Below are 12,759 nucleotides of genomic sequence, written 5' to 3' on the forward strand. Positions count from 1 at the left end.
ACTTGAAAATAAACTGCAAGAGAACACAACCAGTTAGATTTGAATGTCAGATTGATTTTATGACCAACTGTTCAAAAAATCTTGAGGGATCGCTGCAGCTTGATTAGTTGCCCCCCAGACTCTCCCCACAGACACACACTCAACAAGGGACAACAAAAAAAGCAAGTTTGCTGACACAGGCAGTCTAAAGGCAGCACTTCTGATGCATCCCATATGTCTGAGATATTGCACAGGTGCAAGTAGTCTGTGTGTATGGAACAAATTTGAAACTCCTAAATATGTGGAGGTCACTGTTCATACAAATTACAATAGCAAATTGTCCAAGCTTTCTGGATATCCTGAGGTACTTGGCAGCTTTATCATTTTACTAAATCCAGTGGCAAAGACAGAACTGATTTATGGCACTTGGACGAGGAGACGAAGATAACAACAGCTCCCGAATCAGTTTTGAGGGAGCTGGTAATTAAATAAAACACAGAGATTTCTCATGTGGGACCTGCTCTTTAAAACATTCCCCGCTCCTTTGGGGAAATGGAAGTGGAGATGGTGTGTACGGGTACCTTTATATGTACCCGAGTCCTCTTCATCTGAGAGACGTTGAAGCCAGAGGCCTTGCTGCAGCTCTCTCTCCCAAGGGTTATACTCCCCCTCTACAGCAGAGGGAACCACACATCCACATATAACACCAGACACGCGTGAACACACACAAGCGATGGAGAGAGGGAAAGAGAGAAAGAGAGGGGACAGAATCAGAAAGAGAGACTGTCTGGAAATCCAGCAACTCCCCGTAGTCCCACTGTATTCAGTGTCTGACAGGAAAACTGCTTGAATGGAACAACATCCGTCCAAGAACACCACGGCTCAGCAGACTAAACACACAACATGCATGTTACCAGACTTAAAAAGAAGTCCTGATTTCCACAGACTTCAGTCATGGAGATACAGCTCCTACGCTGAAGAAGTAGCCAAGTAGCCTGCTGAGCTCATCAACAATGCTGCCACTAAGGCTCAAAAAACTGGACCTCTGCTTGCAGTAGGCAGCCAAAGACCTTTACGAAAAAGCTCTTTGGAGTCTACTAGTCTCCACAAAATGGAAATGTGAGTATAAAGACAAAGACAAGATCAGCGAGAAATTTGGCATGGTGGTGAAACACTGGAAACACGTCTATTCTTAGCACAAACTTTGCATTTTGGTGATTGACACAAACACAGGGGAACGAGTCTTTCCCTAAGATTTCCCACAGAAGTCTCTCAGAGCTAAAATGGGAAGCACCTGAACTCCCTGATTTCTCAAGGCCATCTTTTAACAAAGGAGAGCTACAAGCAGCTTCTTCTGGAATGCCCTGACTACAGTGACAGGGCACTACCCCTTAGGGAGGCACTGCAACCACAATGCTTCCAGTTCTTGTTGCCGAAGAACAAAGGGCACATTCAAATCCAATTCCAAATAATAATAAAAACCAACAATAAACCAATACAGCAGCACAAAGCTGTGAATTGCACATGTTGGCATGGTGTATGGGAAGCATATTGTGTTGGTACTAGTGCTCTAACTGCCCTGTGGGCAAAGTCCTTCTGTATCCACAATAATCCACCCAAAGCTTTCCTTGACAATAACTCCCTTAAAAAATCAGAACAATAAAGATGTGAAAGAAGAAGAGAAGTTTTCCAGGCAAATCTTTCTCACTCTGCATGGCCAATACTCAACCCAGTTTTCCCTGCTGTCTAGCAGAAAGAAAGGACAAACCAATCTAACCTTCGCTCGACTCCTCATCTTCTTCCTCTTCGTATTCCTCCTCATCATAATCATCTTTGTCCTCAATCTCGTGATTCTCCTCAGCCTCAATCTCTTCTTCACTCTTTCCCTTCAGGAGGGCATGGATACGCACGGCCTCTTTCCATGGCACACCACCCAAGTCCGAAGGGGGTTGCTGAGGCAGCAGTAGTTCATCCTCTTCCTCCTCATCTTCCTCCTCCATCTCAGACTCTGAACTACTGTAAGGTTTTAGGAAAAAAAATAAGGATTATATAGTTAATAATAAATAAAAATATTAAAGATTACGCAGTTAATGTTTCCTTGATCAGTCTCAGATCACTGACAAATTGTTTCAATACATAACACTAATTTTCTGCTTTCAACATTTCATAGGCATTTTAGTGACAGCATCACGTGTGGGCTGCAGTATGGTCCTTGTTCTGCTTCTTTCAAAGAATGTGAAGCAGCAGAAAAGTGCCTGTGAAGCCAAGTTCAAATATTTGTGCAGCATTTATTGTTACAGTTCATGACAATTGAACGCAGCAAAAAGAAACTACTTTCTTCATATCACAGTGCTTTGGATAAACCAGTGCAAGAATTAGCAGTATCAGAATGTAGAAGGTCACATCTTTTGATATGGCAGCTACTGCCAAGATGATTTTGGCACTTGATGTTGTGAACCGGAGAAGGCTTTGGGAGTAGAAGGAACACACAACACAACTATCAGGACAAAGGATACAGCATGTGAACCAAGGGGAGCCGGAGGAAAAAAATACAAAATTACTCACTCTTCTACATCACAGACAGAAATATGTATCCAATTAAGTACACAGTGTACATAGTGGCAAGAAACTGTAGGAAGCAGTGCAAAGATAATTACAATAATGAGCTTATTATTCTCACGGTAAAGTCTAAACTATACAAAGCAGTAAAACATTACTGCCTTTTAGAAGCCATTTCTGTTTAATTCTAACAGTTCCTCAGCATAAGCTGCAGGGGCAAGAAATGTAACCACTTATACAAAGACATTTAATCTGGCTCACTCTTACATGCTGGACTACCTAGAGGAATTGGGAAGAAAAGGGGTTGTGCTTGTCACTGAAAAATGAATGAGAACTACAGCACACCCAGAGACTTCATATGCAGGGTGAAAAGGTACTCTACCTTTGCTTTTCCTTAAGAGATCATTGTCATAACAGAACTGCATTTATTAGAACAAAAGTTGGATGCTTCCCCTATAAATCTTAGAAGGTCCAGTTCATCTGACTGAAGGAGAAAACTGTTTGTGAATAGTTAAAGTTTGGGTGAATAAACTGCGAACAGTATTTCTGCTTCCTTATGCCCATTATCACGGTTAACAGCCTTTGGCAGAACCCTTTCCCATACAGACAATGAAAGAGAAAACTAACAAGTTGAAAATAATGAAGCTCACACTTCATGTAAGTCTACAAAATATAACTTGTGCAGTAGTAATATCATATTTATATAATTTTATTCATCTACTTGTCTGAAAGCCTATTTTTGATAACAAACCTAATAAGAAAACACTTTGTTCATGCTCTGACTGTCACACACTTCTGTCCAGAGGCTCTTAAATTCTCCTCACTGTTCTGCATCCATATAGCACTATTTTGCTCAAGTCACAACCCACTTTTTCACGGCATGAACTGAATACTTATTTTTAACATGCTGCCTGATTTTCACACGTGAAATACAAACACTGGTGCAAGCCATGGACTCACTGCATATTCCAGGAAACCAAAGCATATTCCGCAGGCTTTATGCAGATATTGTCACAGAGATAAAAAGTGATGTTCCCCTCCTCTCTGATTAACCTTCCCAACCTTTGGTATGGAAATAAACCTGACAGGTGCCGCATGCTGGAGTTTTCATGTGCTGTCAATAAGGTTTATTGCTGCTCAAATTGTTGCCATGACTGCTGAATGGGACGAGCTGCTGCTCTTCAACCAGCGGCTTATCGCATGGAATATTGACGACACACATTCCTTATCACATAGCTCACTTTACCTTCTTTGGCTTTTGTTTATAACTTGGGTTTTATTTGACCTTTGAATACTGAGAAATGAGAAGCTGAAAGACAGCAGCGAGATGGCCTGCTATAGTGGGCATTCCTTTCAGCATGGCAACCCTGTGCTGTAGGAATTAATCCAACAGCTGAACTTTTTTTTTTCTACAAAGCAGAATTCAAAGACCAAGGTAGGTTGCTTTATGGAATTTGTATAAGCAGTTGAATATCTCATTAGAAAGGTGTATGTACACAGACTTAGTGCTGAGGAGACTAACTGAAAACCCAAACTGTGGAAATGAACCTCTTTCCTTGCCATGCGGACCCACACGGCTCAAGCTTTCCGACACCGCTTTGAAAGGCCACAGAGTGTGATACCAAAACTGCAGATGACATACTGGGAGTTACTGCAAGTTAAAGGCAATGAATAAGGCATATAAAAGGTTTCCCACACCTCATACCTGTGTGGTCAGGGTGTAATTGCTTAACTGATCCTTTTTCTTGTGGAAGCTTAAACAAGATCAACTCTCTTTTGAAAAAATATACTCCGAGTACTGTTTCCTGTAAACTTTCTCTCCAGCGTGGATACTCCCAAGTGTGTGCGTGTGACGGGAAGCTGTGCAACCAAAATGTGAGGTCTCTGCCTGACTTAGATCTCACACCTCAGTGAATCCTGAGGCCCAGCCCCCTGCTCCATAAGACACAGAGAGGACAAAGAGTTCCCCATCCCCTCCGCCTGCTCCTAACCCTGCGGCGCTGCACCAGGACAGTGAAGATGATCAAATCGGGGATTGGTTGGCTTGTTGCAGGAGTCAAAACTTTTTTTTTCTTTTGTTGGTGAAAAAGTAGTCAGGCTTTTCCCCCTTTTTTTGCCTTCTTTCTGTGACATATCATGGAGTAGATATGGCTGAACAGAGGATACCCAATAGCTACATTGCCTAGAAAATTCTCTCTCTCATGTTTGGCCAACACAGCCTTGTCAATGCTCTCAGTAAATTGCTTGCCATATTTAGATTTGGAACATAAATTTTTCCAGGTCATACTGACAGGGAATTTGATGTATTTTCTCTTTTCTCCCTATGACAGAGTGTGAGTTGCCCACTAAACACTGCTTTTCACATCCAAAATTATACAATACAGTCTATTATAGACAGAAATATCATTTTAATACAGGTTATGGGGATGAATGTAGGACGAAGGGAACTAAATGTAACACCCAAAGAGACAAAATCCAACTTGCTAACCTAATAGTATACTGTCCTCAGTTTCCATAATCCCACAAAACATCACTTGGAGATGACCAACAACTTCATGCCAAAAACTCCCTTTTTTTTAAACTAACTCTTCTCCTTTGTAAGTCTTCTGCCATTTATTGAGCAGGTCTATTGTGTCCTGATTTACTGAAATCAAGACAAAGAATAACAATAGTGAATAGCTCCACACTACTAAATTTTGTTTTAGAGCTAGAAACATAAAGGACTAAAAATCCCTACTATCATTAATGTTTATATTGTCACAGTTGATAAAATTCCCAGACCTGAGCAGGGAACTAAAGGAAAGACGAGTGAAGAAAATACAGTTTGCATCTCCCACAAATAGTCCAAGATTATTCAATTTTTCATACAGCTCTGTATCTGTAGGTAATGCATGCATAGAATATGTTCATAGGATCTAAGTCTTAGGAAACCAATAACAGCATTTTCTGAGTTTATTTCAAGACTACTGAACAGACTCAGAGCTGAAAAGGTAAGGGTTGCTATTGCTATAAAGACAAGTAGATGATCTGAAACCCTGTTAAGAAATCAAGACTGCAAAAGCGTGTGATTCACCATAAAGTTCACAAACATCTCTTCAAGGGTTTTCTCTCAATGATTCTTGCAACAACTGTTTCCTATAGCTCTACCTGCACATACGTGGATCCTGGTGTTCTTACAAAGCATTTTGCAGATAAAGAGAAATTCATGAAGGTACAACATATTTTTCAACAGCCATAACTATTGCTTCCAATTAATATCTCTCAGGCATTGCGCCAGCATTCCATCATGATTACATGTGTGTCAAGGTTGCATCTTGAAATCAAAAATAGTTTTGAATTGTAATGTAATACATTCAGAAGAGAAATTAACTTTGGAACCCCCTCCTACTTGAAATCGTGTTCAGTTTGCTAAAAAATTTCATTTACATGACAGTTAAAATAATAAAAATTAAAAAATCCGTTCCAACTTAGGACTTAATTTCATGGCATTACAGTCCTATAGGTATCTTCTAAGAATGGTCATAAGCTATTCAGAACAGAAAGTGCAAGATAAAATATCTGTGTACATATGCAGAACTTCTTTAATAACTTTGGAAAGGGCAACCTGGTAAATAACATGTTAAGGAAAGCTAAGGGAAAAGCAGGCAAAAGCCAGTTGGGATGGGTATAAAAAAAAGCTCATGGGCAATGTGTGCTAACCTGCTGGGCACATCCTCTTCTGTTCCTTTGTCCAACACGCTGCTCAGGTTATGCTCTGCCAGTGTCTCTTCAGGAACCTCTTCCAGTTCTTCTTCCCGTTGCAGCGACAGCCGGTAGTTCTCCAGCTCAATCCGCTCCGGAGTGCCCCGCAGCCGCTTGGCAAGGCTGGGCTCCTCCAGCCCATTCACATTAGAACCTAAGGATAAGCCAGTGAATAAACAATAAATGCAACAGTCAGAAACGTAATTCTCTAAGAAAACGGAGCAATTGTGAGAAAAGGGGCACGAGGCAGAGGGAGGTAAATAAAGCGAGAGAATACCTTATGTCATTATCCTGTTCGCCACTACTGGCACAACCTGCTGGGAAGCCAGACTGCTAAAGGGAATCTTAAGTGGTTTAGGCTAATAGATGCTAAAAAAAATGTTAAATGTCCTAGTTGAGAGAGGAAACGGCCATTTTAGCTGCAAAAACTAGAGATGCAATGGAGTCTATGTAACAAGTACTGGGGAAGGCCTGGGCACAGAGTGGATATATTTTCTGAGACACAGTAGGAATGCTATGGGGCAATCCTGCTGTGTGTTAAAATTGTTACCGGTCAAGTCTACAGAGGTAGGGAGAAAGACAATATTGTTACTACTTAAAGATGAGCGAAGGAATGAAAAAGGCCCAGCTGGAGTATGTTTTAAGGCTTTTCATAGACTTGAATTAAGTTGCTTTTTAATCAGAATTTGTGATGAAATGAATCACAGGGAAAAATCTTGGGGAGATGTTTGCAAGCAAAAATCCCAGAAATCCCAGAAAATTGCAAGGATATGTGATCCAGGCAGTTGGAGAAAATAATACAGGAGCTTCACTCACTGTAGCACTCAATGAAGTATATTCTAATATTTTAGCTTGAATAACATGCCACTGTTTACCCTTACCCAGCTTACTATTTGGAGAGCCCAACATTTCCATGCTTTTGTTTTGCTTTGCTAAACAAACCAAGGCAAACCACCCTCTCACAAGATAAGCTCTTCAGCGTGCTGATCATCCCCTAGGTCTCTGCACCTGTCCCAGTTTGGATTAATCTTTCCAGAACCTGTGTGATTAGAACTGAGCACAGCTTTCCAGATGAGGCCTTATCAGCGTAACACACAACCCTGCCAGAAATCTCTCATCTGGTACACGCTGAGAACACACTTGCCTATTTATACGCCACATAATACTGGTGGCTTTTGCTTACTGACTGACGTTCAGATCTTTCTCCTTCTTTGCTTTCGACTGATAAGAACTTTGTTGGTAGCCAAAATTCTCACCACTTTCTCAGTGCATGACCTGGTACTTTCTGCTATTACATTTCTGTTCAACATCACAGATGGCAACATTTTGCAGCTCTTAGTGAATGATGTGCCCACCCTCCTCTGTATTGGTGGGGGTTTGAAATTTCAGCAGATTTTTTCCTTTTTCTTTTTTGGACAGAAACCTTAGTGACACTATCACAAAGATCAGTCCCCCGGTTACTTTCTGTGAAACTCCACAATCTGTAGGTGACATCTAACCCCATTATTTTCTTTTTCAATAAAACCTCTAATCTCCCATTTAAGTCAACTTCTTAGCCACTTGACACTTCATGTACTGCTCCCATATTTTATCCAGTTTAAATAATTATTTCCATGTGTCAGCATTCAGGTGCTTTACTGAAGCCCAGACTTTTCAAATGCACTGTATTCCCCTCCTGGAGGTAATCAGTTATGTTGTTGATAAAAGCTGCCAATCCAGACTGGCACAGCTTTTGTTGAATCCATGTCACATTTTATACCACCTACCTGCATGAAAACAAAGGGTTTCACTTGCAGAACTAGCAGTCTTTACTTATTGCTCCAAAGAAGGCATTTTATCTACTGTTTAAATGAACTTACATGTACTTGATCAAATCACCTTTTAACCTTTTTTGTTTGATGTTTTGTTTTCTTTGTAATTTTTTACCTGCAGGTCATGCTTCTGTCACCCAGTGGTCACATAGTATTGCCCCGAATTAAGCAGGCAAGGTACATCGTGATACCTTGATTTATTCACAAACTGTTACCACAAAGCTAACAATTTCATTGTACACTTCTTCCACTCTTCTGAGACAAAGACTATTGGATCAAATTTTATTTTCAATCATTACAGTATAGTAATATTTAAATTTTTCTTCCTGCATCATTGGATTAGTCTTTCCCAATCTTGCTACACACTGACTCTTTTGCTCCCATGTCCAATGCCAATTGAAATGGAAGGCCATCTGATTGACTATACATTAAATGCATTTTATGTCAGCTCCATCCTCACTGTGGACCCACTTCTGGTTTCCCTTGTCTTGCTTTTACTTACATGCTTAAGGAACAGAGCTCTTTGCTTTCCTTTCCTTTGCAAAGTCTAACCCAGCATGAGCTTTGGCAGCATTTACTTTATCCTCACACATTTTAACCTCCAAAACAGCTTCTGTTTCCTTTCTTCATCCTTTGTAGTTTCTCACTTTATTCCTAACAGTCCTTTTTTTCATGGCAATTACTCTCTCAGTACCATCTCAGTGTTCCACACAAAATTACACAGGCCTTGCCATAATTAGTGGCATCTATTTCCAATCCCTCTCCTGAAAGATAATATCTCATAAAAACAACTGCCAGGAGTGCTTTGCTCTCTTCCTTAGTATGATTTAACCCTTCTGTGATGTGGGCAAGTGGCTGCTGTGCCTTCAGCTGGAACTACATGGCTTCCTTACAGTATAAACCAGAGAAGCTTGCTCAGGTGGCAGGTGGGAACATTGCCTTGCATTTCCAGGGATACTGTGGTCTCTACCGTTTCCTGCTGCTAAGCCTTATGTTGTGTTAGTGTTTGCAAAGTTTAGTGGAACTGGACTGGCTTTTCAACTGGGATTCATGTTTCATTTAATTCTCTCTCTTGATCGTGATACCACCTCGGCCAAATCTATTTTTGCAATCTGTGTTACATTCCCCAACCCTGAGTTCACAGTAACAGGGGAACTGACCTGGAATATTGCTCTGCCACTTCTGGCTGACAGTAAAAGACCAAAAGACTTTGGTTAACACAAGAACACCAAGGTGAGGGAAAGCAAACGAGGAATACACTAAAATAATCATAAAAAAAGTTTTCCTACTACTTGGAACTCTTCATATACCCAGAGCTATCAGCTTGGCTCAGCTACTTCAACAGAAGTATCTTTTCACAAGCTGTTTTTGACTTGTTCTCTTCTGATGCAAACCCTAACACAGCTGCAAGGTCCACAAGCAGAAAAAAAATGATGAAAAACAAAAAGAACAAGAACTTCTAATCCACCTGATATTATTTTACTTCTTTTATTTTCTAACAAAATATAAAACCATTCCCATATAATTAAATGAAATGGAATAGAGTATTTTTTTTAAAAAGGTTGTTTCAATGCTCCAGTATCTAGGGTGGGGAGAAAGACTAGCAGCAATCACTCTAAGGCAGAGGAGGACTGAAAATCAAGTTGACATCCATTTATATGCATTTCATGAACATACATGATCTTTCAGATATGTTTTTTAAAACACAAATCATCATTGCCCTTCTCATCATGAAGACCCAGTATAACTGGTACATAGGAAATCAAACAAATCCTATCACAGCAAAACTGTAAGTGGGAGTGACTCAATGCAACTGTGTTAAGAAACTGCAAAGTTGGAAAAGCTACCTAAACGTTAATGCAAAAGGATGTGGACAAGCCAAGACGTCCTGTGAGCTTGACAAGCACTCCATGCTTCAAAATCTCAAAGGAGGAGGAATCACATTCCCAGTACCTTCTCTAATTAATTTATATATCCACACACTTGAGATGCAGGATTGGTCACATCCCTCCACTCCCCTTTGCAAAGAAAACAGCTCCACATCAGAGAACATGATACAGAAACTCAACTGATTACCAGCTCCAGCAAGGGATTTCCAGGAATTGCACTACATGGACCATTTAGTTCACTTGATCTATTGGTTCTGCTTCTAAAAGATGCCATCTGGGTAGCTGCAAAGCCACTGTCAAACTTGTTTGTTACCAAATATGAAACAAGAGAAATGCTACTCATAGCCAGCTTTGTGCACCGCAAAGCCATCAACTATCAGAAGGAAAAGCATTGCACTTCCCAAATCTATGTAAGGGATAAGAGTGAGGTACAGGTATCATTAACGTGTTCAGATGATGGACAATTTCCTCATATTATGCTACAAAGTTCACACCAATTCATTTGATGCTACAATAAGAAACTACAAATAGGAACAAGGGAATCTGAAGCTCTCCTACTATCACTTCTCATATATATATATACGGTGCTAAATGGATGGGCAAAGCCTATTCCATTGCAGTTCTTGTAGACTCTAGAGCTTATCCTTAAAGTTCCTCTGGAGGGGAAAGGTGTCTCTCTCAAATCATTATGCTGTGCTCCCCAGACTGTTCTGTAGCTCACTGGCACAAGACGGCTCCACAGCCACTGGCTGACGTTCTACCTGGTCAGCGCCTCTGGGCCCACAGAGACAAAAGGCAGCAACCAGTCACAGCTGAGAGAAAAGGGGCTGATGAGGCTGCATTTGCTGGGAAAAGAAAGCTGTGTTACTATCCAGGGAGGGGAGCTACCTGAAAGCCAAGTGTGGCTTCTCATGCAATCAACTGATCAGCTAAAAACCCACGAGCAACATCCAAAATAGGACACATTTTAAGACCTGATTCTTTACTTTGGAGGAGCCAGTGGGCCATGAACATTACACAGATCATCTCAAGGGAACTGTTTTTCGTAACAGGACAGGCTGCTTAGCTGGTGCATGAAAGTTGCCAGAATCCTTTAGTTAATTCAGCCTTGACACAGCTTGCCTCCTGTAAAGATAAGTGTATGATCAGAGATAACATTCCTGCACAGAACCACTGCTTGCCTAATAGTGTGTCCTTTCCAGCAACTCTGGCAATTCCTGGAAGGCTTGAGAAGCTCCTCTTGAGAGAGGATCCCATCTCAATTCCCCCCCAGTACCACCCTGTTCTGTAAAATCGACACATTATTCCCATAAGCTTGATGAAATCTTGCCAAAGTTACTCCCTGACACAACATTTGCTGAAGATGCAGGAGAGAACTGGGAACACGAGAACAATGAATTCTTCCCAAAGGGAAAATACCTGTCTATTTTACTGCAGCTATTTTCATTAATCATGCAGTATCTCTAGACTTGCTTTTCTTAGCTTGCAATCTTAATATCCAAGTTACATGTCATCTCTTGTAAGTGTGGGTTCAGTATTTTGCACAGACTCATCCGCTGCCTTGGGGAGTTATGGAAATTCAAATAAAGGAGTCTACTTTGAAACACATGCAAAAGGGGGAAGGAATTAATACATTCTCAGGAAAAACATCATTCTGGATTTCTCAAATCTTGTGGTTTTGCGGTCATGCGAAACACTGCACCTGTTTGTTTTCACTTGTCTTTTCCAAACTCTTCAATTACTTCTACCTCCACACAATTGTTTGAGAACATAACTAAGTCAGATAAAACAATTCCTACAGAGACAGCAGCACATTGTGCATGACAAAGTACAGAAGAGGAAGATGGGAACTTTTGCATTGGAGTTTAAAGGTGTTGCAGTGAGTCAGAAATGCTGGAAGCCCTCATATTCCATTGTCATTAATTTCTAAGAAATATCTTTTGGGGTAAGGTTTCTGAAGTGTGCTTGCAGCTCAGCAAACATTATCACTGAGATATAAAGGCAGCAGACAAGATCCAACAGCATTTTTAGGCTTCTCATTTTTCATCTGTGTTAAGGTCAAACTGAATTCCATGTTTTTTCCTAGAAGTTTCACCCTCACCCACTTCAGTTCCATTAACTCCCTGTTTGTATTCCAACTCCACTTCTCATTCAAGAGCCTCAAAACGCTTTACAAGTGCTAGCACACTAAAACAAACCTATTTTGGAAGTAGGTAAGTACTGTAGGGGCATTGCACAAGTCCAGACACAGAGATTAAATACCAGCAAGAGAATCTCATAACAGACTAGTGGCATTGCCAGAAACAGGATCCAGAATGCACAATGCCAACTCCTTCACTCTCAACTTTACCTCAAGTCAAGAAAAAACACTTTGGCGTAGGAAAATGCCCAGCACTGTGTGTACAAAAGGAAAGGAAATCTTGGGACAGAGGTCCGTGGTTAGATGCTGCACACATTGAAACAGTAAGTCAATTAAAACATTCCATTTATATAAGTGCAACTGATTTTTTATGAAATCCTCTCCAAAATTGCCATCTAGCCACTCTTAGCAATTTTTGTACTGCACAGTAACAGATACATAAAACATGTACATGGCAACTCTAAACTGACCAGCAGAAGTGTGTTAAACGGAATGGATTTTTTAAGGGTTAGTAAGAAATTCAAAGTTTTAAATCTAGATTCATCCACCCTTTAAAATTTTAAAATTTAAATTTTCTCTTTGAAGAAATGTCTCCAGGAAACCACTGGAAAGAGCCCAGCAGATCTAGTGAATTCTTGTC

At 40.6% G+C, this 12,759-nt stretch overlaps 1 protein-coding gene across 5 annotated transcripts in view; it reads right to left on the reverse strand.

Annotated features, from left to right (window-relative positions):
- Window positions 1-12,759, reverse strand: part of MICAL3 (microtubule associated monooxygenase, calponin and LIM domain containing 3) — a 168,255-nt gene that overhangs the window by 43,370 nt on the left and 112,126 nt on the right. For 3 of the 5 annotated variants that reach the window (XM_027680764.1, XM_027680762.1, XM_027680761.1), the window contains 3 exons: window positions 6,238-6,433; window positions 1,757-1,995; window positions 561-650 (listed from right to left, as the gene is read on the reverse strand). In XM_027680764.1, the coding sequence (XP_027536565.1) occupies window positions 561-650; window positions 1,757-1,995; window positions 6,238-6,433 (525 nt within the window). The remainder of the gene's footprint in view (window positions 1-560; window positions 651-1,756; window positions 1,996-6,237; window positions 6,434-12,759) is intronic. The other 2 variants (XM_027680765.1, XM_027680763.1) reach the window with 1 other exon arrangement.

Source organism: Neopelma chrysocephalum, unplaced genomic scaffold (genome assembly GCF_003984885.1).
Source record: "Neopelma chrysocephalum unplaced genomic scaffold, ASM398488v2 Primary Assembly neopelma1_59, whole genome shotgun sequence".
Lineage (NCBI taxonomy): Eukaryota > Metazoa > Chordata > Aves > Passeriformes > Pipridae > Neopelma > Neopelma chrysocephalum.